The 27,427-nt window shown below is 45.1% G+C and overlaps 1 protein-coding gene across 3 annotated transcripts; it reads left to right on the forward strand.

Annotated features, from left to right (window-relative positions):
• MMEL1 (membrane metalloendopeptidase like 1) lies at positions 1-26,895 on the forward strand. Of its 3 annotated transcripts, none has more exons than XM_010405848.4 (23): positions 1-132; positions 4,792-4,955; positions 11,310-11,369; positions 11,976-12,137; positions 12,545-12,625; positions 13,103-13,198; positions 13,445-13,563; positions 14,215-14,280; positions 16,470-16,604; positions 17,189-17,278; positions 17,527-17,663; positions 18,115-18,208; positions 18,472-18,600; positions 18,875-18,973; positions 19,350-19,433; positions 19,692-19,795; positions 20,417-20,475; positions 22,427-22,546; positions 23,539-23,672; positions 24,104-24,169; positions 25,153-25,248; positions 25,534-25,610; positions 25,986-26,895. In XM_010405848.4, exons 2-23 carry the CDS (start codon positions 4,802-4,804, stop codon positions 26,083-26,085), a joined length of 2,262 nt encoding a protein of 753 aa, XP_010404150.1. In that variant the 5' UTR covers positions 1-132; positions 4,792-4,801; the 3' UTR covers positions 26,086-26,895. The 3 variants fall into 3 exon arrangements, with proteins under 3 accessions (XP_010404150.1, XP_019145204.1, XP_010404149.1); XM_019289659.3 differs by lacking the exon at positions 1-132 and adding an exon at positions 3,754-4,614; XM_010405847.4 differs by lacking the exon at positions 1-132 and adding an exon at positions 3,755-4,652.
• Positions 26,896-27,427: the final 532 nt, after the last annotated feature.

The following is a 27,427-nucleotide window of genomic DNA, read 5'->3' on the forward strand; positions in this document are numbered from 1 at the left end:
GGAAGGGGATCAGAGCTGGTAACATGAATAAACATTTATTTCTGACTGCCAGAAAACACAAACAGTGCAGTTCCATCCCAGAAACTGCTCGAGGCACCTCTGCAGCTGAAAAACCTCCTCCACAAGAGCCAGGTAAGACACCTTCACCTTTTTACCTGCTTCTCTCTGCAGTGAATGCATCCAGAAACTCAGGGCAGCAGCCACAGCACCTTTCCTGCATAACAGCACTGATGGCTGGGAGTTTTTAATTCTGAGGGTGCTCCAAAGATGCTCATCTCTAACGGGAGAGCAAGAGAAGAGTTTTGAAACATCGCCTCAACTTCGAGGTTTTCCCAATTCTGAACTGTTTCAGATGTGCCTCCACCAGGACTTATTTCCACCCCACACAGCTGGCAGCCAACCTGCTCCAAGAAGATATTTCAATGTTGAGCTTTATTTCTTTTATGCTGGCTGACAGATGACAGGGTTCTGCTGACTCTCAGAGACAAACCCATTATTTCTGAGCACAATGAGTTCTCCTCTGTGGGCAGCATCCCTGCCACAATAAATCACAGGGTACATCCAGCCATTGTCCTGGAGCCAGGCATCTGCTGATTCACTGGGGTGAGGCTGTGGGGTTGGGCTTTTTTTTGTTTTAATGTTGCCCTACAGCTTCAGATTTTCTTCTGTATTTAAGTTAAAAGTGTATACGAATCTCATTTATGGACATTTTGACTGGAATGATGCACATTGTTCTGGTTACTAAACTGACCATTTTACACATGCATTATAAATCTTGGTTCAGGTGAGTTTTCCTGTTTAGATTAATTTATATACACAGAAGAAATAGATCTTTATATCTGTGTAACCTGAACATTGATACCCAGATGACAACAGGTAACAGCTCTCTTTCCAGACTCATGGCTCTTTATTGTACTAAAACCAAAAAGGTAAATAACAGAAGAGATTTTAAGCAGTCTTTGAGGAGTTTTGGAGCTGCTCCCCACACCTCTGCCCCTCACACACCCAGGAGTTGGTCATTTCTAACCTGCAGTTCACATGCAAGTGATTCCACATCTGGAATTGCACTTCCACTGACACAGGACTGCCTCAAATCAATTTTTTTTTTTTTTTTTGGCATAGGCAAAGGATTCAGGGCAAACTACAAACCCTGACATCCAGAGGTAAGAGAATTTCCCTCACATCTCACTATGGATCAGTCTATAAGGATGTAACAGATAGAGATGGAGACCTTGTTTCCATGGCAACAACTCTTAAGACAAATCACACTAAAGATGCTGCCATGTCCTGCTTGGCTCGGATTGCTTTAGGACATGGAGTTGTTTTTACATTTGGTGGAGCTGTTTAATTCCTGCAGGAGAACCCCAGAGCTCCAGCTGGGAAATCACTGCCCTACTGCACATCCAGTCCCTGGTTTGCTGGGAGCATACAGGGAGCAGCAACCATGGGATCATCCATTCAGGTGACCCAGAGCATTCAATCACATCAATACTCAGATTAAAAACCGTGTGAAAATCGGGCAGGCACCTAAAGTAGGTAATATATTCTCATACAATAATACTAGGTGCATATATATATATAATTTTAGGCTATATATTCTCATATATTCTCATAACCACAAAGCTTTTGAGGTTCACAACACCAGTGGCGAAACAAACACAGGGAGAGGGGAAGAAGAAATGCACAACTCCTGACAATTTCTATCTTCAGGATCAATTCCTCCTAAAGGAGGAGTTGAAGGTCAAGTCGACATTGTGACAATTACAACACAGCAACCAAACTTCTGAGCAAGGTAAAAATATCCTTGATCAGTCTCATCCCAGCTCAGTGTCCCAGGCACAGCCGTGGTTATTCCAGTTTCTCCAGGGGAAATATGAAAGCAAAAATATTCAAGTGCAGTCTCCCAGACAAGTGAGGCACCAGCTCAAATATTTGCTGCCCAGGGCTGGAGCCCTCTGACCATAAATTCCTCACAGACCTGAGAATTTTTCCCCAGAAGAAAAGACCTGCAGAAAACCCCAGAGCTGCTCCCTCTCTATATTCAGTAGTTCTGTGCAGCTGGGGATGCCTTGTGCCTGGGGAAGCACCTTTTGAGTGAATATTCATATGTGGGGTCTCCGAGTTCCCAGTAAACACATCCCACAAAGAGGCAGTCATCCAGCTTGGCTGCTCAAGCCCCATCCCTGCAGGATCCAAGGGTAAAAATCCCTGATTTGAGGCTTTTTCAAGCTGTAACCCTGCCACTGCGAGCTCTTTACACTTCCAAATTCCAGTAACAGGAGAACCTCCTCTGCAAAGTTACAATGTAAGCAAAAAGGGAAAAATCCTTTCAAAGTGGCCCAACCCAAACAGCAAATGCCTCGTTGCTTCATGTGTTTTGTGTCCACATTGCTTTGGGGAGAGAGGATGTTTTCCAAGAACTGAAAACCCCCACTGTTCCTCAATTTCTGGAAGAAGAAATCCCCAGGCCGGTGTTCACCTTCCCAGGATTGCAAAGAGGGATTAACCTTTTAAAGCTCTTTTGTAAAATAAGGGGGAAAGCAGAAGAGAATTTCTGCAGGCAGTGATTAAATCATGAATAATTTAATTGAATGTGAGATTTAGGGGAAAATAAATAACGAAGCAACCCCATTCCACCTCGCAGCATCGAGTTGCCTTTGCCACAGAGGCTCCAAGGTGATCCTGAGACTCTCAGAAATCAAAGCAGGTCTGTCCCCTTCGAAGCAGTGACCAGAACGGGGACCTTGCTGCACTGTCAGGATGATGGATTGCTCCATTCCAGTGACCACAAAAAGCTGCTCAAGACAATCAAAATTAATGATTCTGCAAATGTGTCCTTTACAGTTGCTGCTGCTCCTCACACAGAAAATTAGGGGGCTTTTGAGTTTTGTTGGGTTGTTTGTTTGAGTTGGGTTGGTTTTTTTCACTTAGCACAGCAGAAGGAATAAAGCTCTTGGATTCTTGGCATCTTGATTCTCCCCCTCCAAAATGGGCAAAATAATACCCTGCAGTGTCTTAGAGCCACGGTGCAGGAATAAATACATTAAATCTATGAGAATAACTACATTAAATCTACAAAAATAACCACATCAAATCTACAAAAATAACTACATTCAATCTACAAAAGTTGGCACATTAAGTCCTGTGAGGCACCTGCCTATCGTAGTGTTACAGACCTCAACCAGGCAGATCCTACTCAGAGCCAGCTACGTTGTAAGGTAGGAGTAAAACTGCTCAGCAACCAGAAAGATTCCCATAAACACAGGAAACTCAGCTTTCTTAGCTGTAGAAATTTCTGCAAACAGAAATGAGAGATCACTTAAATCCTAATTAAATGTATAGCTTTGTCCTTAGAAGCGACCCTGCCTTCTGCAGCTCTTTTTCCCATATGGACACCCAGGATCTGCACGAGCACGCGTGCATCTCACATCCCTGTGCTCTTCTACTCCTCCTCAGCTGGCGGAATGAGAATTGCTGCCTTCACACTTGCCAGAAGCCTGAGATAACATGACTCTGGGAAAAAAAAAAAAAAAAAGCAAAAGGAAATTCTCCCAGGGATTTTGAGGCAGAGTGCTGACTGGGAGAGGAGACTCGGGCTCCTGGCAGAAGGAACTGGTGTTCATTGTTCCCTATTCTTGGAACACTGTGTGTCCATTCCCAGCAAAGAGCCACAGAGGAATCCCTGCTCTGCCCCCAGCACCTCCTCCTGCACTCACACAAAACTCGGAGTGCAGAGGCGCAACCTGAACATTTCTACGGTGTGAATGAACTGCGGCAGCTCAGGGGAAAACACCCCCGAACCAACCTGCTTCTCCCTCCTCCCGAAGTCGGTTCTGGAGCAGAGTGAAACAAAACACAAGGGAAATCACCCTGCCCTTGCTCTTGCTGCCTTTCCCAGTTGCTCCCAGCCAGATTTCCATAAAGGAATTCTGTGCATTGCTTGCAACAACCCACAAATCAGCCTGTTTGCAAACATCCCATTCATCCCACCCCAAAGCTGCCGGCGCTCTGGGAAGCCAGAGAGCTTCAGCAGGTTCCCACCTCTCCTGCGAGCGCAGAGGCCGAATAAGCGAGCGGCATTCCAGGGATGACAGAATCCCGGGAAGAAGCCGCAGCGGCACGGGGCTCCTCCAGCCCATCCCGCCCTCTCCTCCCCCGGAGCATCTCCCTGGAGCTGGGAAGGGCTCGGGGCTGAGCTCCCAACCCTGAGCATGGCTCGGAGAAGCCTCGGGGAGTCCCAGCCTCGCAGCCCCGGCAGCTGCCCCGCTGCCCCCATCCTGCATCGCCGCTGGCCACCGAGCCGCTCCAGGGCGCTCGCACCTGGAAGGATCCCAGCTTGGATTCCTCGGCTGTTAACAGAGCCCTGCAGACCTGCCCAGCGCCACGGAGGGAATTCTTCACAGCGGCGTGAATATTTTGGAAGTGGGGAGTGGAAGGCGGCAGTTTGCCCCCCTCCTCCGCTGCTCGGGCGAAAGGAGTTGCCCAACCTGGTCATGAGACTTTTCCACACTTCCCAAAGAGGCTCCTGAAGTTCTGGCATTGCACCACGGAGAGCCCGGGGCAGCACAGCCCCCCCCGAGAGCAGACACGCAGGCACAGGAGATGGAGAATGAGGTTGGCAAATCTGTGGACAATCAAATGGACAAATACATGTAATAATTTGGAAGTTTTCTTTCTCTCCTTGCTTTTATTCTGCTTCCTTTATTTTCCTCCCTGATTTCTCATGCATTTCTCCCTGTCCTGATGTAGCCGTGCTGTTAACCCTTTCTCGCCCTCCCCTCCCCGATTTAGAGTTACAATAATGGGGAAATCAGAAAGTCAAATGGATATTGTGGAAAAATCGACCAAATCTGGGAAGAAGCCCTGGAGCTTTGTGGCCATCGGGCTGGCTGTCCTGCTGCTCCTCATGACTTGTGCCGCCGTCGCCCTGGTGATCCTCTATGCCAGCAGCAGAGGTAAGAACCTGGGAATAATCCTGCCCTTCCCTCTGCAAACAGCAGAAAAAGTCCTTTTTTCGCAGAGCTAAGTGAAAATATAAATACAGGGAGACCATGAGGTCACCTCTGTGAGGGACTGGGCTCTCTCTGCCTTGCTCCCAGCTCAGAGATTATGTTGGCTTTTACTTAAATTTTGAATTATGCTGTGTAAGATTCTATGCTTTTGTTTAATTTTATGCAATTTGTTGAATTCAGAGCTGTTTTGACAAAGCTGCTGCGCTGTTTTGGAGGGAAGGTGTGTGTCTGTGTGTGAGGACTGACATTCCCTTATTATATACAAGCACAAGCCAAGATTCATTATTGTCAGGGTTTTTAAAGCAACAGCTGCTTTAAAACACTTCTAAAAACAATCTCCCTGAAGGGGAAATTGCTTATTACAATGTGAAAGCTTAAGAAAAAAAAAAAAGCCACTTGGTGGTGAGGAAAAGGAGACTTTTAAAATATTCCATCAGGCAGTTGGATCTCTAAGTGTGATTTGCTTCAGTGACTTGAATGCAAATGTCTTGCCAGAAACCTGACATCGAGGCACGTTATTTTGAAGTGTTTTGCCTAAATATTTTAACTGCAGAGCACACTTGGTAAAGCCAAAGTTTTCCCACTGGCACGCCAAGTGCAAAGTCCCACTTTAAAACCCTGTGAAGCATCGAATGCTTGGGAGCAGCTCTGCCTCATGTTTGTCACTTCCATTAAAGCCTCTTGGATTGGGAGCTTTGTTAAGACACTGGAGAATTAAATTAAAGTAGGAATAGCAAAAGTGGAGCAAGGCTGTGCTGTGTCCTCACACTCTCTCTGCCTCCCCTGCTGCAGGGAGCTGCATTTTCAGCACTTGTGAGTGAAACACTGCACAATTCTGAGCAGTAATTCATGAAAAAAGCCTTGTTATTGTTCACTCCTTTTGCTACCAGCAGTTGAAGGCAAAATCTGAGTATTTGGTATTCATAAAGTTCGTCAGAAAGTTTATTCTGTTAGCTCAGGAGATGAGAGGAAAAAAATTCCCCAGAGCCAGGTCCTAGAGGAATAGTTTCTGTATCAAACATTGAGCTAGGCAGGGTTTTGCTGCCTGCATGCATAAAGGATTTGAGAAATCTGCCCTACATCATTTGCTGGGTCCAGAAAATCCAGAAGTCAGCTATTAATAATATTTGCCCAAGTGTTGGTCCCATCCAAATCCAGAGGCAGAGTCTGTGCTCACTACATGTGTTTAAGGAAGGCTTCTCTGTGAGAAAACAGGTCTAAACCCTAATTTTTGCAGGCTTATATCTGCAATTAAACTTTCCCTGGAAGTGTTTCCAGGGCTGAGCCCTGAGTGCAGGGCTGATGTTCTGCTGCCCTGCGCTCCTCTCACCCCACCAGGGGTGTTCAGCTCTGCCCCGGAGCCACTTTGTGCCTCTGCCCCCAGCCGAGCTCACAGCTGGAGCAGCTTTAGGGAATTCCAGGTGGGAAATGAGCAGCAGGAGCTTCATCCTTACAGAGCAGTGTCAACAAGCTGGGTCTAGAACAGAGACAAAAGGAGCTCTGCAGACTCTTCCTGTAGCAGGAATATCTTTTTTTTTTTGTCTTGAAAAGTTTTGTCCCAATGTCCCCCTTGGATCTGTGTTGCTGTCACACTTCAGCCCATTCCCAATGCTCAGCCAAAGCCTCAAATCCCAGACTCCCCAAGGGAAAAGCAGCTCTGGTTCACAGCTGTGCCACATAAATGCCACAGAACAAGAAAAAACAGTGTGGCTGAGCACCATTCAACCAACAACGTTATCCTGGGATTCTTCTATTTCTAATTTCACTGAAATGCTGATTTTGGAATGTCTATGGGACACTGGATTGTTCACTAAGAGCAGATTCAGATTTCTCATTTCACCTTGATACATCCTTGATCAGAATGACACTACCCAGGCTTCTAAAAATAATTTTGTTTAGCTTGTAATTAGGAATTAAATTAGAAAATTAAAGCATGGCCTGTCCTGCTTTGCATTCACTTCTTTTTTATTTATTTATAAAGGCATGTTTAGGCTTTGTGGTTCAGGGAGAATATTTTTCTGCTCTTATATATCCTGTAGAAGAGCACTGTGGTGCATGAAATAGGCCTGTGGGTACAGGAACAATTCCTGGAGTTCTGTTAATGCTGACTGGGATTTTTATCTCTATTCCCAGCCAACAAAAATACTCAAGCTCTCACAGCAGTGCAGTTACAGAGTTCTGGACACAATTTGGGGATTTTTGACATCCAAGGAAGTTTTCAGACCCAAAGAACTCCTCATCTAAACAAGTTGAAAGAAAACGTGGGAAGAATAAAGTAATATTTGGGTGATCCTAACAAGGGAAGCAGGATCCCGACGGGTTTGGATCTGAACACACCACGCTCTCAATCCTTCCCTCACACCCACACCCTCATCTCAGCAGCCTTTTCACAGCTCCTTCTCAGTATTTATTAAACTCCAAAGCTCATCCCTTGCTGGAAAGGTCACAGCCTGAGGAACATCTCAACCCTCACTGTAGCTGACACATCAAATCGCTCAGCAGCTCCTCCAGGCAACTTAGCTCCAAACAGCCTCCAGCCTCACCTCATTGCTGCTCCTGTAATTCTGGCTATTTCTTTGACTTTCTGGCTCCCAAGTTGCCTTCTCAGGAGGAAGATCCACAGATATTTTTGTGTCTGCAGCCCCACAGGTTGTCACTGTTGGCTGTTAGGAAGCTCAAGGTCACGGCCTTCTGTCCTCCTCCTAGGCAGGCTCCAAACAAACAGAAATACAAACCAAGCAGCACCTTGTTCTGGGGGTGGATTTTCAAAAAAAAAAATCTTTTTTTTTCCTGCATTTCCTATGCTGAATGTGATTGTTGGGCACTTGAATAACAGATTTACACCAGCCTGCTGAGCAGGAGCAGTATCTAAACTGAGACAAGGTTGTGGCTGAGCTCTGGCTCCTCTCCTTGACTGCTGCCCAATTGTCCTTTGACGTCAGGAGCCTTCATTAACGAGGCAGCTATTCAGGGGAGATGCAGAATTTCAAGAAGTGGCAGCTAACACACGAGTCATGATGACATTCAGGTGGCAAGGCTCTCCTCAGTCATAGTCAGATGGAGCTACATGAATGCAGAGCTTTAATGGGGAGTGACAGGCCATGGAGGGCTGCAAAACGGGCAAACACACACACAATTTACTGATTCTCACACAGAACTCTGCTCAGCCATGCTCATGGGTAAGAAATCCTAGGAAAGGAGGAATAAAACTGAACATTCGTGTTCTGCGCTCCTTTTGAAGATGCTGACACCTGGCACTGGCAGCCCTCTCTGACAAAGAAAACCTGAATTTGGCAATTCTGTTGTTTGTTGTGAGCAAATCCCTGTTTTAATAGCAACAAGGGCAGCTTGCAGTGCCAACAGCACTTCTGCAGAGGAGATCTGAGAACAGGGAAGGTGCTGAGAGGTAAAAGCTCCCACGTGAGCGCCTAGTGACAACTGTGGCTCTAATTGTCTCCATGTGTGCCATCCCCAGCCATCTGTGCTCCTCCAAAAGCACAGTGGGGACACACTACACACAAGCTGTGTCCTCCAGAGCCCTGCAGAAGGCTTGGCTTGGCTTTTGTTCCCTAATAAAGGAGCCTCAATAAGGCTGTGGAAAAGCAACTTGGGTTTGAAAAGGATTGTCAGTCCAAAGGTGAGCTGCTGAACGGGACTGCAGCCATCCAGAGATGCCACAAGTCATTCCTGGCTCCTGCTGCTGGCCAGGAAATGTGACAGGGTTCAGTGGCTCCTTGTGAGGCCAAATTAAGACAACAAAAATCTCTACAGTGACCCCAGGGGGTCTGAAGTATGGCCCAGCTCTGCTATATCTCAGGTGAGCAGCTCACCTTTGAAGTAGCATCTGGAGTGCCTAATTTCCCTCATTTTCTTCCATTTGGAGCTGTCCCACAGCTCAGGTCATTTCATTTATCTCCATTAAAGCTTCTCTTCCCTGATCAAGTCTCTGCTGCTGCTGTATCAGACTGAAATGGATGTCAAAGCAGGAGCCTCTCTGTCACTGTAACTCAACCTGTCAGCAATGTTTAACCAGGGAGGAAAATAAACAGAGAAATACCGGTATTTCTACCAAAAACTTGGGCTGTTGTTTCAGAGAAGTAGTTGGAGGAAAGAAAGGGCAGAGCTGCCAAGCTGAGAATTCAAAAGGTGCATTTTAAGTTCATTTCTAGTTTTTGGAAGATGCAGGTAACAAAGCTGCAGTCAAGTGAGCAAAGATCTGACATTGTAAAGCCAAAGAGGGCAGAGTTGGTCATACCCAGAGCCAGGAAAGGTACTGAGGAATAAAGGAGAGAATTGATAGAGAAACAAAGGAGACACTTTCCAAGGTAAACTGAGATCTCTTCCCCAGCCATTTCCCATGATCTGGTTTTGGGGCAGAGTTTCAGAGCCCTGAGTGTGCCCTCAAATTCCAAACCAGCTCTGGCTCCCCTGCTCATCCTGCTCAGTTACAGCATCACAATCACAGGGCTTGGGGAAGGGAGGGGAGTTCAAGCCTCATTCAAAGCAGCTGGGTTCCAGAAATTGAAGTTATATTAAAGAGAGAAGCTTTGATTTTAAAATAAATAAATAAATGAAAGAAGAAAGGTTTCATTTCAGTCCTGCCTGGTCCCTGCAAAAGAGTAAGAGATACACACAATTCTTGTACTACAATTATTTCTTCCTCACCTTGCTCTTTGCTATTGCTCCTTTCCTTTTGCTCTTGAACTACTCATTTCTTTTCCTCGAAGTATTTCATTTTTCCCCTTGGAGATACCCTGGGCTTTTTAAAATGTTTTAAAATTATGAGACAGTTTAAGAAACTCCAAAGTTTGGGCTTAGCTTCATCCAGCACACAAAAAAATCCCAACGAATGCTGAAACAAACACAAAAAAGAAAAGAAAAAGAAAAAGATAACTATCTCTGTGAAGCTTCCCATTGTTCCACATATTTTGCTCCTCCCCTGTTCAGGTTGCCAGACACCAGCCAGGGTAGGACACAGAGTTTTTCTCATGCAGATGTGCTCCCACCCAGCACGGCCACGCTCAGCTGAACCCTGAACATTCCCCAGCACAGTGGGGGCTTTTTATGTCGCTTCCACTGATGAACTTCAAAGCCCTCTTTTCTCCCCCACGGTTTTATTTCTCTCTGAATTACTGTATCTTGTTTGCTCTCATACAAAGCACTTACTTGCATTGAAAGGGGTTGTTACTAGTAACTCTTCTCTGCAAACAAGGATCAAAAATAAAGCTTAAAAATGGCTAAATCTGCTGGAAAGTACCAAGATTTTGTTATTCAGTGTGGAACCACACAGTTGTCTACTTGATATAAGTGGATACCAAAGTAGTAAACCAAGACATCCAGTTTCTCAAATGGGAAATTAAACCAGCAAAGTGAATTTCCTCCTCCCAGGGCCAAGGACCTCAGGCTGGGGCACTCAGATCCCTCCCAGTGCAGCTCTGCAGGGAACAGCACACGGGAGGGACCTGACACCTGCCCAGCATCACAAGAACACTCCCTTGAATACTCAGCCTCAGAAATGATGTGTGCACTGGCTTTTTGGGGATCTTCTGCACTGGGAGAATTGCACAAACCAAGACTAAGCACTCAAAAATAGAAAATGAATAGCCAAGATCAGGACTCCACTGGCCTTTTCCATGCTTAACTCAAGGCCAAATAAATTTGAACACAGGTTCACAGTCTCCTTATTTCTGCATCAGCCCTGAAAATTCCAGGTTAGGGACAACCTCTCTGATGAGCAGCAAGGACCAACCTTAGAGGCCACATGAAATTGTGGCCAAACAAGTCTGTGACAGGCTCCCCCTCCCCAACACACAAATACTTGGAGAAATAAAAGTAATTTTTTTTCCTAAATTTGATCTTGGTGGCTCAAAGCAGTGTGGGAGCAGTAACCCAGCTCTGGGCTTTTTGCCCCCTGTTTAAACCTCTCAGTCTCAGTGACTTTGAAGATGCTCAGAGCATCTTACTAGATTGTCTAAAAAAGGATTCTGTACTTTCAGCTTGTGTCAGGAAGACTGTGGAGGCAGCTAGCAGGTAGAAAAGATGGTCTTATTCTCCTTCCAGGAGAGATAAAACTCACTGTCAAGACTGCTGTAAGGGTGCTGCCAATACATTTCCCTCAAAAATCCCCAGATTTCTTCACGGTTGTCATTTGATGTCTGTGACTGGCACCAACATTCACTCGCCTGCTCTCAAACCAAGCAGAGCTGTCACTGAGATTGGGCTCTGGTGAGTGACTTTGGGAACAGTTTCCTTCCAAAACAACTCATTCCATCTGTTTTCCTCCTCCTCTCCCTGCAGGATCCCACTATGGCACCAACTCGGGCAACATCTGTACCACCCCTGGGTGTGTGACAGCAGGTAATGGGGTTATTATGAATTACTGCTGCAGAGGGGAGGCTTTATGTGTTGGTACTGAGCTTGAATAAGAGATAATTCAGAGTTTAAGGCTGAAGTAGATGAAAAGGAATGAGGTTTCCCCTTGGGTAAGGAATATCATTCATAAGGGAGCAGCACAGGAAAATTGTCAGTGTGGCAATTTTCAGCTCTGGCTCTGAGCCACCAGGACACGGATTGACCAACACAATCTGTATTTATAAGCATAACAGAATTCCCTTTAGACTTAATTTTCTCTCTCTTGGAGCATTCACCTTCTTATTTTTGGCATCTACGCCCCAAGAGAGGTGAGACTCCAGCACAGATGTTCCCAACAGCCTCAGGAAACACTGGTTTCTTGGGCAGTCCCTAAACTGGTGCCCTGGGGAGCACTGGGCACTCCTCCCTGCAAGGCCTTGTGCTCTGGGACAACTTTTCTGCCATTCAGATCAATTTTTAAGCAGCAAATAGGATTCCTCAAGTCATAATTTGTGGGAATGAGTCTTGCCAGGCAGCTCCTTGACAGTCTCCAGTAGTCCCAGAGACTCCTGGGCAGTCTGTGGAATTCAGCTCTCCAATTTTGATGCCCAGCTGCCAGAATAATCCAGAACATGGACCCCACAGCTGACCCATGCAAGGATTTCTACCAGTACGCCTGCGGGGGCTGGCTGAACCGGCACGTGATCCCAGAGACCAGCTCCAGATACAGCATCTTTGACATCCTGAGAGACGAGCTGGAGATCATCCTGAAAGGTAGGGATGGGGCTGCTCCATCCTTAGGCACCTGTGTTTAGTTTCAGAGGTTGCTGACTGCACATCGGACAGAGAAATAAACTCTCAGAAGAAGGGTGGATTGGGATTTTTTTTTTCTCTGGTCCTTTAATCTCTACATCTCTTACTACACCCATTTTGTGGGAACATCCTGTTCCAAACTAAAAATTAGCCATAGGTGATTGGGTACTGGCTCCAAAAGGAGCAGGACAAGCTGTCTGCAAGTCCTTCCTCCTGACACTTTTTCCATTAATAGCATGAAGAGCTCTCAAGTTTCACAGTAATTGCAGCCTACAAGTGCTTCTCACAGCCCTGAATCCTCAGGGAGTTCTGTAAAATGATCAAAGCTCTCCAGGGCAAAAATCTCATGGCAATGGTTCCTTCCCCAGGTGTGCTGGAGACTTCAGATCAAGGGGACAGAGAAGCATTTCAGAAAGCTAAAATCCTTTACAAGTCCTGCATGAATGAGAGTGAGTCTCTTGTTCCACTGATTCCCTTGTTCAACACCAGGTGTACAAAAGCACCAATGTTCTGTTAAGCAAAATCCAGTCAATATCAGTCTAATCCATGTGGCCTTGCCTGGAAAACTCATCTTCAGATGGATGAAGATGCCTTGGTACTTCATTAAACCTCAGTATACCCATTTGGGATGTGGAAGGGGTGGATGTTGGGTACCCACCCCTGGTATGGGTGCAAAGCCTTCCCTTCAGAAGGCACAAACCTGTCCCAGCTCATGCTTCCCAAACCAATTCACTCCAAATCACTACTGGAGCCACAGAAGTATTTTCATTCCTTTTCTGAAGACTAATGTAGGATGGTGTCATGATATCTCTTATTTTTTGCTATGACACATTCAGTTGCAAATTTAAGCTGTTAGGCCCATGACTTATTTTTCTTGATTTTACTTTTTTGTGAAAACAATACAGAATTTGTCCTTCCTTCCTCAGGCCTTATAGAGCAACGAGATTCCCTGCCTCTGCTGGAGGCCTTGAGGATGGTTGGAGATTGGCCAGTGGCTTCTGCAGACTGGAATAAGACCAAAGGTAATGCTGGGCCTGGAAGGACTCAGTCAGAATTATTTACTGAATTAGGGAGGCCACTGTCACCAACTTAAATGCCCTGTTTGCAGTTTCTCTTCACAAACAGAAGTCAGGGTATCACACATTTAACACTCATTGATCCATTTAAATAGAACTCAAAAATTTCAGCAGCCAGCTCCTGAACTGTACAGTTTCAATCAGTCTGACACAGATTGATAAATTAAGTCTGTTTTCCCTTTTATCTCCCAGAGCCAAGCTGGAGCATGGAGGAAAACCTTTCCATAATGAACTCCAGGTTTAACAAACGTGTCCTCATCGACATGTTCGTGTGGAATGATGACCGGGATTCCAGCAGACACATCATTTATGTAAGAAAAAAAATTACAGGGAATTATTTCTATGCCAGAATCATAATGGATAATTATTTACACTACAGACAGATGAGTTTCCCATAGAATAATGCCAGCAAAATGTAGGCAGCAGTTCTGTACCCCAAGTGTCAGCTCTGTCTGAAAGACATATTGGGAAATGTTTTATGGCAGCGTAATTTTTGTTACAGCAAAAGAAACCAAAATCAATGGAACTTTGCTGATTTACAGCATTTAAGGGCTGCAAATTCTTGTGACTTACAAAAATGATGGTGAGGTTTAATATATAGCAGGGAACCATGGGTTTAAAATACATGAAGAGTATTTCAGAGTTTGTTCATGAATGGTTGTGCAAGGAAGCCCAGCCCTCAAGTCAAGCAACCTAGAAAAGTTACTTAAATTTATTCTTGAATCTCAGCGATTACTTGAAGATTTTGCTTTATAACCCACACTAAGATCCTTCCTGTCCTCACCCTGTACCTTCCACCTCACCCCAGACCCAGGAGAGCCCAAACTCTCTGAGTGCTTGGCAGCAGTGTCATTCCAACTGACAGGGTGGCACACACAGCATTTCCTGCTGCCTTTCAAGGATTCCTTTGGCCAACCCCAGTTCCTGTTCACCACTAACCAGAGAAATGTGTTTTCCTTCAGATTGACCAGCCAAGCTTGGGAATGCCATCCAGGGACTACTACTTTAATGGGGGCAACTATCAAAGAGTAAGTATTCCTTGTACTGATGTACCCTGAGCCACTAAAACAACTTCATTGTTGATCCCCGTGCTTTGGAAAACCCCAATATATGAATCTCCATAGGATGTAACAATCAGAATGGAACTGTGACATTCATTGCTACATTTTTTCCTAATTAAGCCAACATTTTGTGAAGTTTACAAAAGGACTAAACAACTGTATAAATATCAAGCCTCCCCAGAACTGGCCAACTCATTTAGGAGGTTGTGGGGAAATAAAATCATATTTTGCGGCTTAGGCAGTCTCTCATTTTGAAGGCCAAGTTCACATTTTCAGTGCAGGGGATTTGCTTGTATCTTCCTCTGAATCACTGATGCTCAGCAAGTAAGAATCTGCTGCCACTTACTCTCCCCTTCCCCCAAAATTACATGAAATTGTGAGAGATTATTTTCTAGCTGCTTTTCCCTGCCAATGCTCAGGGCAAAAACACTGATTCTGCAAAAACACTGTTTCTGTAAATACACAGAAAGCTGTTGCAAACAGAGCCAGATAATTTGTCTGTTTCCAAGATGAAAATACTGCTTTAGTACATTTTATTTTCCTCAATTATGCCTTGCTAACAAAGAGTATTTGCAGGCCAGCATCAAACCAATCTTCCTAACAAGAATGGAAGGGAATACAGAGGGACAACAATCAGCATCTGAGACTCTTTTGTCTCATGGTTGTAAAGGCAGATGAAAACATCAGTGGGAAGAGTTTTCTTCTCACTTCAGTGTATTTGACTACACTTTATATATAATATAGCTAAAATACAGCCCTGGGAGGTTTATAGAGGATTGTCCCCACACCTCCTGGGCACCTTTAGGAGCCGCCAGCTCCTGCGACAAAACAATCTCCAGGAAGCTGTGCTGGGAAATGTGGGGAGCTGCTGACCCAGGAATCTCCCCTGCAAGTGTCACCTCCACAGCAGCACTCACAGCAGAAAAGAGGAGTATTTATGCATTGGGGCATGAAGGTCAGACATAGATTGACTTGGAGGAGGTAGGAAATCAGGTACAGTGCAGAGACAATCCTAAATTAGCGAAAGAAAACCAGTTCTGCTCAATACAGCTTTAATTTGAAGGCACAAAGCAGGGGGGCTGAGGCTGTGCTTTTAATCCTAATGACCAAGGAGGAGACACAACCCCTTTTTATTTGTATTTACCAGCTCACTGCCCCCAGACAATGAGCCCAACTCTGATGACCCAAACTCCCCCTGTGCCTAGTCCAGCATCTTTTGGCAAAACTCCTCCTGAGGCCTGGGGGAGTCTGGCCTGATTAAGGCTCAGCATTCAGCCTAAAACCACAAATCATCATCTGTAAGTGCCCAGACTCAATTTCACCACAGTCACTGTGTTTATTTGGCTTCCAAGGTCTACAGAGGAAGAAAAGTATGTGAGAAGAAGAGGTAGCATCAAGTTTTCCTGCATCAGGGATCAGCACTCCCTCAGCACCAAGGTCCATTCTGAGGCAAAAATCAGTCAGAGCCTCCCATCAGGAATAAAGCAAAGGTGTCGTTGGGAGCTGTCTGAAACAGAGCTTTTCTTTCAGACACTAAAACCAGACTTGAGAAGATTTATGGTATTACTTTCAGAGAACTCAAACCTTCCCTGTTTGCCCTGGAATTTTGGCTAGTAGGGATCGCTGTTCCATAGAGTAACTCAAAGCACAGAGCCTCCTCTTTGCCCAAGCAGTAATTCTAACTCAGAATACCAAGGCTGGATGGCACAGGGAAGCAGAAAGTGTGTTTTGAGGCTGGCAAGTGCCTTGTAAGGTATTCATGACAAAGAGAATGGTTTGCTGAGAAATGTGAAGGTGGACTACAGAAGTAGTGAAGAGAGACTGTTTACAAGGGCCTGGAGTGACAGGACAAGGGGGAATGGGTTCAAACTGACAGAGAGGAGATTTAGATTGGATATTGGGAAGAAATCCCTCCCTCTGAGGGTGGGGAGGCCCTGGCACAGGGTGCCCAGAGAAGCTGTGGCTGCTCCATCCCTGGAAGTGTCCAAGGCCAGGTTGGGCAGGGCTTGGAGCAGCCTGGGATAGTGGGAGGTGTCCCTGCCCATGGCAGGGGGTGCCACTGGATGGGCTTAAAGTCCTTCCAACCCCAACCATTCTGGGATTCTATGAAATGATGGACAGCAAACCTTTTCTACACGGTCTGTGTCTGCATGCAGGTGAGAGAAGCTTATCTGCAGTTCATGATCACCATTGCCAAAATGATCCGGGAAGACAAGAACGTGTCCAAAGATGATTCCTTTGTCCAAGAGGAAATGGCAAAGGTCATGGAGCTTGAAACAGAGATTGCAAATGTGAGTTGAGAGATCAAGAACTCCTCAGGAAGCTGTGGGGGGCAAGGGGTGAGGGGGAAGAGTTGCTGGTATGTGCAGCAGTTTTCAGAAGAAAGTGGGGGAAGAAGACATTTGTGCCACGAGCAGCCCAAAAATCAGAGCCTCTGTGTCTCTAATTCTGCCTGCTGTGTACACTGCTGCTGTGCTGCTCCAGTCCCAGCCTTATTTCTATTTGGAGCTGTTCTAAAGCAGGATCATGTACCTTCTGCTATCCAGGCACTGGGATAACACCAGGACAGGCTCCCTTGCATCCTTAGTAATCTACAGCACCCTAAAAATCCCCCAGAGCAGGCTTCCATTCTAAAGGGGACAGAGGGAACCACTTGGCTCAACTTATCCCTAAAACATTATTGAACAGGGGGGACTCAAGTTCCTGCCCTGAATTTTTGCAAGCAGCACTGGGCACAACCAAATAATTTTCCTTTTCCCAAACAAACTGGTTTATTTGCACATTATTTGAATGTATACAAATGCACCTGCATGTGATTTCAGCCATTGATATTTCTGTCAGTTGAGTCCAGTAATAACCTTGTGAATGTCTTCAGGCCACCACCCCAGCAGAGGAAAGGCACGATGTGACCTTGTTGTACAACAAAATGACCTTAGCAGAGCTGCAGGAAAAGTTTGCATTCAACGTAAGTGTTTCATGAGCAGTCTCATACTTCAGGTCTCTTAGTTCCATGCCAGTTGGAAATGGCTTTGTGAACTTATCAGTGCTTCAACAAAGAGGTATAAAATCATTCCCATTCCTAATCTTGTCTTCAGAGTCTCTTAAAAAGCTTTGTCCTACTGAACAGCTACGTTCAAGGTCATAAGACTGTCAAAAGTCCAGTTACTGAGGCACTTCAACATCCAACATTGGAATGTCTCTCTGTCTGCCTAGGAATTTAACTGGACCTTCTTCATCCAAGGTGTCATGTCTTCAGTAAGTGTTCAGGTGGACCCGGAGGAAGAGGTGGTTGTGTATGGGATGCCTTATCTACAAGAGCTGAAAGCAATTATCTCCAAGTACTCAGCCAGGTAAAGAAACTGGAGGATATGCAGGACAGAAGTCACAGGATTGCTGAAATGTCAATTGTTGGACCCCCTTGCTAGTTCTGAGCTTCTGAGGAAAAATGACACTCCTGTAAAATACAGGAAATGCCTTTGGAGGTTTCAAAGTCCAAGTACTGCAGTACAAGGTGTCTCACCTGCTGCTTGCTTAGAAAAGGTTAAATGGGAAGAAAAAAATACATGACAGGCTTAGTTCTTGCTACATTCTAGAAGGAAGAAAAACAAGAAATTAATCCCAGAACAGATATGACAGCCCAGTCCTCAGGCTGGATGACTGCAGTTAACTGAGATGCTGCGAAACCCAGGACTGGTAGCAAGGGTTTCCCTCTTTAACTCCATTCAAAATTGAGATTCCCCTCTGGCTGCCTGCACCAGCGTTGGTTTTTACAGGGCAGCTGTGCTTTGCTTCCTCACACAGCACCATCCAGAACTACCTCATCTGGCGGCTGGTGATCGACCGGGTCAGCAGCTTGAGCCGGCGCTTCAAGGACGCTCGGGCCAGCTACAGGAAGGTATTTCCTCTCTTCCTAAAGAGGAGAGCACAACTGCCACCAAATCCAGCCTGGTCAACACAATAACCATGTCAGGGGCTTTTGGAGAGAGATGAACTTTAAGCTCCCTCCCAAGCCAAACCATTCTGTGATTCCATGATTACATCATGAAATCCCCAAACAAACCCAATCACAGCAGTGGAAACCTTTGGGTTAACCTGCCCTCTAGACAATGGTTTGGAAGAGCTGCAGGGGCAGGGTTAATGCTGGGCTTTGTGCTGCAGGCCCTGTACGGGACGACGCTGGAGGAGGCGCGCTGGAGGGAGTGCGTGAGTTACGTCAACAACAACATGGAGAACGCGGTGGGAGCAATGTATGTCCGGGAGACTTTTGCTGGTGAGAGCAAGAGGATGGTATGTAGTTTACCCTTCATACTACTGTACATCCACAATGCCCACAGTGCCCATTCCCTCTGGTATGAGCTCCCTATTTCTTGCCTGGGAGACTTATCCGCCAGTCAAGAAGGTGCAAGAACTCATTTGTGATGCTCTTTTAGATGCTCAGTACCATGGTTTAGAGCACAGAATTCGGGGACGTCACCTTCCAGCAGGAAGCTTTTCACCCCTCCTTAGCTGTGCCTGGGAATAGGGCATGTGAATGATGAATGTCTCCCTGGATCTCTTTCAGGTCCGAGATTTAATAGAGAAGATCCGCGAAGCGTTCGTGGAGACTTTGGATGAGTTACAGTGGATGGACGAGGCATCCAAGGAGAAAGCTCGTGAGAAGGTCAGAGATAACCAGGAACTTCAGTATTCCCTTGTGAACATGAAATATTTGGAATTTTGTAGTATCACCATTTCCAGTTTCTCTACAAACAAGAGGAAAAGACTTAGATGTTCATTATTATCCTGATACATTGTCGTTTCCTTTCAATCTTCTGTTAGCCCACATTAATAAAAATGCCAACTGGAGACAATGCAATTCCCCAAAAAAACCCATTTCCAACTTTTAATTGAACTCAAGACCATCAGCACCATTCCAATAAGAAGAAAAACCCCCAAACATTTAACTATTATTTGCATTGAAACTTTAGTAAAAATAACCCAACAGCACCCCAACAAAAATCACAATTAAGAGGAAACATTCAACTCTTTTCTTCCAGGCAATGGCAATCAAAGAACAAATTGGCTACCCAGATTATATTTTGGAAGATCAGAATGAGAAACTGGACCTGGAATATGCTAATGTGAGTATTCTGTGCATATCTCACTGCATATCTCAAAATCAACACCTGCATTTGCTTTCTTGCCACTGGAATATTTGTACCTGTGCAACTGCCTTTTCCAAGGACATTAAAATGAACATATTAATAAATAATTGGTGCAAAGAGCCAACTATTCAGTGAAACCATGCAACCAAAACATTCTTTAGAGGACATTCAGGGGGACGAGGAGTTCCTCTTCCTGCTCAGCTGACTAATGTACTTGGACCCCTGTTTCTGTAGTTAAACTTCAGTGAACACAACTACTTTGAAAACATCCTGGAAAACCTGCGAGCTGGAGCCCAAAAGGGCCTGAAAAAACTTCGAGAGAGAGTTGACCAAGACATGTGAGTCTCCAGAAAGAGTTACAGACACAACCTAAATTCTGGCTTAATGGTGGGACTGTTAAACTCATGCTGTGGGTATCTGGGAATGCCTGTGGCTGAGATAATCAAGGAACTAAACAATTCTAAGGTAAAGTGAAAAATGCTTTTCCCCTTGAATGTTGTGTGTTTTGGATGAAAGGCAACCATAAGCAAGCCACCAGGTATTTCCTGGTATCAGGAATTCTTTACAGCTGTGTTCAATGCACCCTTTTTCCTACATCCTTATATAATCTCCTTAGAAGGATTTTCCTTCTTTTTATAAGGTTCTTCCTTCTCCTAATACAGAAATTATATTTCTTTATATATCCATATATACATTCCTGGTTACATATGTATTACATATATATATACATATATGTACATCTATATATATATATTAAAAAAACACATATTACTTATATATATATATATATATATATATATATATATATATATATATATAAAAATAATCCCTGAAAGGATTATTTCCTTACAATCCTCTCCTACATACCTTGCATTTTTTAACCAGAATTAAATTTCAAAAGTGTCGGGGGGGGGAAAAAAAACCAGTCATGACTAACTGCGTGCAACATTTATTTTTAGATGGATAATTGGAGCTGCAGTGGTCAATGCATTCTATTCCCCCAACAGGAACCAGATAGGTAGGTTTAAACCCTTTTAACTAATTTTATCCACACAACAGTGTAGGTCTGCATCCAGAGGCAAACCTGCCTGTGCCCATCTGGGAATTCTGGGCGAGGCTGTTCAGCTCAAGCACTTTGTTGATGAATACTCAGCTCCCCCTCCTTGGCAGGTGTAGTTTATACCCTGTCACTGAACAGCCTGGGGTTTGAAAGCCTGGGACAGCACCAGTGCCAGCACCCAGAGAATGCTCCCAGTGTGTCCTGGGCTGCTCCTGCTCCCACATTCTGATAGCACACGGGCAGCTCTGCAGTTTGCTCTGTGCACATGACACTGGAATTACACTGCTTGGAGCCATCCCAGACTGCAGAAACCTGCCTCTGCTCCCAGGGCATCAGCTGTGTGGGCTCTGCAGAGCTGCTGGGCTGCCCTTCCTTGTTCTTAGCACAGGAGATCTTCAGACCCTGCCTGGCTCCCTGTACTCCCTGAGCTCACACCTCATGCAGGAGCTCAGGTTAAAACTGACGAGTCTCTGCTGAATTCTGAGCACCCCAAACAGGAGAGACAATAGATAATTGCCCCTAGGAGTGCTTCTTCAAATTCCCAGACTGCCAGGAAGAACTGCTACTCAACTACTGATAACACAGAAGGACAAATCCATGGGGTTTTAAGCCAGACAGTAATTGCATCCTGCTCACAGAGCAAAGGCCAGGAGTGGAAACAGCCCAATCTACCAACAGTCACAACAGAAAACTTCCATGATTGCTAAAAGCAGAAACACCAAATTGCTGATAACTTAGCCCTCTGACCTCACCCAAAATCTGTTTTCCTGTGTGCAGCTTCCACTCACCTCCATCCTGCAGGTACAGCAGCACCAGGACCTTCAGCTACGGCAGGGCCCTCCTGGGGGCTTTACTGGTGGCCAACCTCAGCTCCCAGTTTATCCCCAGTGGTTTTACACAGATTGTAATCAGCTTTCCAGGCAGGGAACTCAGGTCCTGAAGCCACCTGGTTCCTCTTCAGCTTTGTCCTTTTAAGTCATACAAAAGTAACTCATTTAAGCAACTTGGAGATGAGTATGCCTGTGAAAAAATCCAAGCACAACCACCCACAATAGTGTGCATGCCAGTTAAATTCTGTTTATTCATGTCTCTAGCTTGAGAAAACAATTTTCCACACTGCTCTGTCTTACTGCAGTCTGGTTTATGTATTTCTCCACAAAATTGTATGGATAAAACCTGTGCAGCCAAAAAGGGCTTTGTCTCTGAATTAACTACTTGCAATAGAATTTCAATATCTCCCTTCACAGAAAGTATCTCACTAAACTGAATTACTGGCTGCCTGAATTCCTCTAGAAGCACTTCTGCTTTTCAGCTTGTGTAGAAGGGATGAAAAGCAAATCCTATGGTTCTGGATAAGGTTTTTGCCAGCAGGATGTAGCAGGACAAATCTCTTACTGCCCCCACTCCCCAGGTGGCATTGAGTGCCCTTGGTGGTCTACAGGAATCACTCATGAGCATGTTTTACCCTCCAAGTGTTGTTGGTATCAGCAGATGATTTCCGATCTCTCCTTAACCCAAATGAAGCAATAACGCCTCCATTCGTTCCCCTATAAAACAGCTCTAACACACAAACTCTGCCTGTCTCCAAAGGACAGCTCCTAAACATTCTGTTCTTGACTCATTGCAGCAAACATTACGGACCAAGTTAGGCTAAGCTTAATGTAAATGCTCCTTGGGTCTCAAACAGGGAGATACTGTAGCTGCAGATGTGCTAAATTAAACCTTTATTAACTTGTCATTTTCCATTTATCAAGAGAGAAACAATTTCACATGAGGCATGAGCTTGTTTCTAATCATTTTATATTTTATGTTCCTTCCTGACCCTTACACCAAGCAAACAATCTGTGTGCCAAGGATGAGAAAACAAAGCCACCTCACGATATTTCCCTCTTTCTCCCTGTCTTTGCAGTTTTTCCTGCTGGGATTCTCCAGCCCCCCTTCTTCAGCAAACACCAGCCCCAGGCCCTGAACTTCGGAGGGATTGGGATGGTTATTGGGCATGAGATCACTCACGGGTTCGATGACAATGGTGAGGAGATGACTGAGAAAATGTTATTGTTCCAGCTAAAACTCGTGGCATGGCAGGAATTAAAGTGACAGACTGCTGGGACTGAAGATCCCTGCACAGTCACATCCAGCTCAGGAGCAATAGGAGCACACTGGGAACACTCCGTGGAAGGTTATTCAGGGAATGTTTCCTGAATGGAGCACAAGAAATAAGCAGATGTTAAAAATAAAGTGAGGCAATGACAATTCTCAGGAAAAAAATGTTCCTTTTACAGCATCATCGGATCAGAAACACAAAGCAAGCAAATCCATGGGCTCCTGAATACAGTGAAATCCGTGAACAATGTTTTTGGGGATAGAAGAACTGTCAGTAGTGCCTTGAAATCCCAGGAGACTTTGTTTTTCAACACAAATGCTTGAAATAATTTTACTTTTTTAACTTTGTCAAATGTCATGCAAAAGAATTTGGGGAAAAAATTCATTTCTGACTCTACAAGTCAATAATTTCTTACACGTGGGTTTTCTTCAAGCTGTTTTTTTATGCTCATTAAGTTTGTGCAGATGACCCATAAACACACAACACAGCCTCAGAAACGGCGTTCTAGAGCAAAGAAAAGCCTTGTTCTAGCCAGGGAGCCAAGAACACAAACTCCAGAACTGCAATTCCAGCTTTTAATTCTCTATAAACCTCATTTCTGTCACGTGGACACACAGAACCAGCACCTCAGACACCTCAGAGGTGAGGGAAGGTTTTGTTACATGGAAACCAGGCCTTGGTGCTATACCTGGAGTCAGGGCTGCTGAGTGAACAGGAAATCAGGGAATAACAGAGACCACAATTCCATTCCCTTGTGACAATGAGAATAAACTGTGCCCAAAACATTTCTGAGCATCTTAATCCAAGGAGGAAAGAGAAAGGGAGTGCAGCTCCAACATCCCAGGTGCTACACTGGAAGAAGGGTGGCTTTAAAATCTTGCTCACCACTTTTCTTTTTTCCCCGGGTTTTCCTGCAGGTAGGAATTTTGACAAAGATGGGAACATGCTGGACTGGTGGAGCAACTTCTCAGCGCTGCATTTCAAGGAGCAGTCCCTCTGCATGGTGCACCAGTACGGGAACTACACCTGGGAGCTGGCGGGGGGACAGAACGTGAGTAACAACCACAATCACCAGGGCCACGGCTCTGGGTTTGTGCAAAGAATGACTCGAACAGGGAATGCCCAGGGAGGATAAGCACAAACCCCAGCTCCTACAGGTAACTGTTCTGGGAGCAAGGCACAGGGGTTGTGATAAACTGGGGACACTGGTGTGGCCCAGAATGCCCAGGGTCTGTGTGCAGTGATGTTCTGCCCAGCAGTAGCCTGAGTTCTGTCCATGTTATATTTGTGTGTGCTCTCTCTGTTCCAATCTACAGCTCTTAGCCTGTGATCTGTTTAATTTCATTCTCTCTTTTCTTGTCCCAGCACGAGGTCACAGCTTCCCTTTGCTCCAGGCACGTCAGGCTGTTGTATGACTGACCTGTGGTTCTTAGAGTTGCTGATTCTACTGACAATAGAGTAAATAAATGATTATTTTTACAGGTCAGTGGCATAAGCACATTAGGAGAAAATATTGCAGATAACGGAGGAGTCCGACAGGCTTATAAGGTAACCCTCAAACACCTGTGAGTTAAATTTACCTGGCATCCAGCAATGGGGGGGGGGGGGGGTATTCTGTGCTTTAAAAAATTGACAATTAACATGTTATTACCATATTCCAAAAGCTAAAGCCTCAGTTGTACACCTGGAAGCTCATGTGCCCATGGCTTGCTGCCGTTCTTGCACGCAGGAGCAGCCCAAAGGTGCAGCTCAGGTGTGAGCAGGGAATGTTCTTCCCTGCAAAGAACCCAAACAGATGTCACAGTAAAACCTTTTATCTTTGGTGTTTTGAGTATGGTGTTAAGGGGGTTTATAGAACATCCTGAATTTTCAGAAATCTAAATTTCAACCGTAAGGGACACCATTCCAATTAATCACTTTGTTAGCATTGTTCTAAAAGCCATCACAGCCGTGGAGGAGCCGTGTGGGATGACACAAAATGCCTGCACACAGAATCCATGGATGTTCTGTGGTGCTGGATCTATTTTTACCCTCAGCTCTCCCTTTTGTTTCATGCTTTGGGACTGTCTCAGCAGCTGAGAGGCTGCAGAAACAGAATGTTGGGAATTAACCAGCGTGAGGACACATTAACTTGTCTCCATCATGTCAATATACCCTAAAAATACAAATTGGCCAATTAATGTGTAACAATAACAGGTAATGGATTTAACATTGAGCAAGGTTGTTATCTGCTATTTAATGAGCAGTTACCTGAAGAGAGAAGAATCATCACTATAGAGAAGCAGAGGAGACTTAACACTTTATTTCCAGATACAAATACCTGGAGAAAGAGTTTATGAAGTCAACAGTGCTTATGCTGACAGCTTTTTCATAAAATTCTCTGTACTGTTTGTATTAGAGAGAGAAAATTTATACAAATACAAAAGGGAACCACGTTGGTTCATTCACGTGGTGACTAAAATCCCTCCCCACAAAATAACATTCAAAATCCACCTCCTACTGCTCCTGAGTCGATCTGTAATCATTTCCAGGCCTACTTGAAGTGGCTGGAACGGGAAGGGAAGGAGCCAAAGCTGCCTGGACTGAACCTGTCCCACAAACAGCTCTTCTTCCTCAACTTTGCCCAGGTGAGAACACTCAGGGTTGTGCCTCAGGCCCTTAGACTGTTGGGAGGAAACACCTGGGTGAAAGCCAGCACTGATAGATCTGTCCCATAGCACCAGATCTTGATCCAAGACCTTGGTAAAACAAAAGCTAATTAGTAAATAATTGCATCTATTCTGCCTCTCTATAAAGCGTACTCCAATGACATCATAGCAAACTGGGATGGCTCTTAGGAAAGACAGTGAGAAGCTTCCCAACTTGCATTCCCTTTAATACTGACCCACTAATGATGAATCCTCCTTTTCCAGGTTTGGTGTGGTTCCTACAGACCAGAATATGCCAGTCAGTCCATAAAGACAGACGTTCACAGCCCTCTGAAGTACAGGTGGGTTTTACTCATTTACTAACTCACAACTCACTCCTTTCAACCCCCCTTGCACCACAGCAGCACAGGAGAGTCTGATGACACACGAGATAACTCCAGACTGACTTCCAGATTTCCTCCCATGGCTTGTCGGACACTGCTGGAGAGCACATACCTATACCTGACCTGGTGAATTTGCCAATTCATAGGGGACGGAAGAGGACCAAACCCACTCTGTTCTGGGATTTCATTGCTCATATTACCTCTATTTCCTAAAGTATCCCATATTCTGAAATGTAATCAAGTTCTGAGGCTCCAAACCACTTTCTGGACACGGCTCTCTCTGTTTCCCAGAACAGCAATTCCCATGTAAATTAGTCCCTTCTCTTTGTTTAGGGTGATGGGCTCATTGCAGAACTTTGAAGCCTTCTCCGAGGTGTTCCACTGCAAGAAGGGCACAGCCATGCATCCCGCAGGGAAATGCCGGGTGTGGTAAGCAAGGATGAGACACTCTGGTGACACCACCAACAGCTTGAGGCAGGGATGTGCCTGGTGTTCTGCTGCTCAGTCACAGCCAGGGCTGCCGGGGCAGCTGCTGCAGTGAGAGCCAAGGAAGCACTCAGCTCTCCCAGTGCCACTGGGAAGCACACGGGGATCACAGGGATGGATCCCAGGACTGACGGGCTGTGCCGGAGGCCACAGTGTGTTCCCGGGCAGAACGACTGTTTCCAACAACATCCTGACTGTTACTAAGACACTGCATCAGGGTTACAAGGACTAATTCTTACACGAAAACAAAACCAACAAGCCACCACAAATCTATTTTTCAGAAAGGAATAATAATTTTAATATGTAAGCTCCACCTTCTGAGGCTCAGCAATGCTGTCTGAGATGTCCCACTGCTCCGTTTCCAGTGTTCTGGTTCAGTTTCTGATGCATTCCTCCCCAGATCAGGTTAGAGCTGGTGTAAACTCTTGTGCTGTCTGTGCCCCTGTGCTTTGATCGCTGCTTTGTTGTCAGAGATTGCTATTTGTCGTGACATGTCACACAGTGAGCTCTATGTCGAGACGCCTGTCGCACTCTCCTCCTGCACTTGAGTTCCTCTGCTCCAAAGAACCACCTTCAAGTGAGGCATCACTACAATTGTCACATTTTAGGAGTACAAATTCTGTCTTTATGGTTAAATTACAGGGTCCCACCCTTCAGAGAGATATTGAAAATTATGCTTATTCTTGTAGAAAGTGTATAAAATACCTTTTGCCAAACAGCAGACATGTATCCATGGAAATAATTAAGCTGGTTTTAATCCTGTGCCTTTTTATTTTGCCATAGGCTATTTTTCAGTATTTACACTTGAAAATGTAACATGTATTAATTTTTAATAAAATTTAAAAGAACACATCAAGGTGGCCAATTCAGCAAGGATTTTCCTATGGAGAGGTTTGGGGGGCTTTCCTTGGTAAGCATCCTACTATAATGAGAATATTTTAAACTTCCAACATTTAATAGTGAGTTTTGACTATTAGTCCAGCAAATGCTTTTCTTTCTAGCACAGGAATCACTTGACAGCAAGGCAGTAACTGCCTGCGTGACTATGCAAAATCAGTGAGCCCTGGAAATGGACCATTTTATAGGTTCTGGCACATGCAACTGTTAAAGGGACAATTAAAATGTGCCAGGGAGGGTTTATTCCAAGTGACCATCACAGCTCACAGAAGTTACTCTATTTTTTCATGTACGTTTATCCCATCTCCCACCTGCAGAACACTTCCCATCTGCCAGTTTGTGTCAGTGCCAAGTGCATGAGTTCCAACCTCCCCTTACAGCCCCCACACAAA

Source organism: Corvus cornix, chromosome 21, assembly GCF_000738735.6.
Source record: "Corvus cornix cornix isolate S_Up_H32 chromosome 21, ASM73873v5, whole genome shotgun sequence".
In the NCBI taxonomy this organism is placed as follows: domain Eukaryota; kingdom Metazoa; phylum Chordata; class Aves; order Passeriformes; family Corvidae; genus Corvus; species Corvus cornix.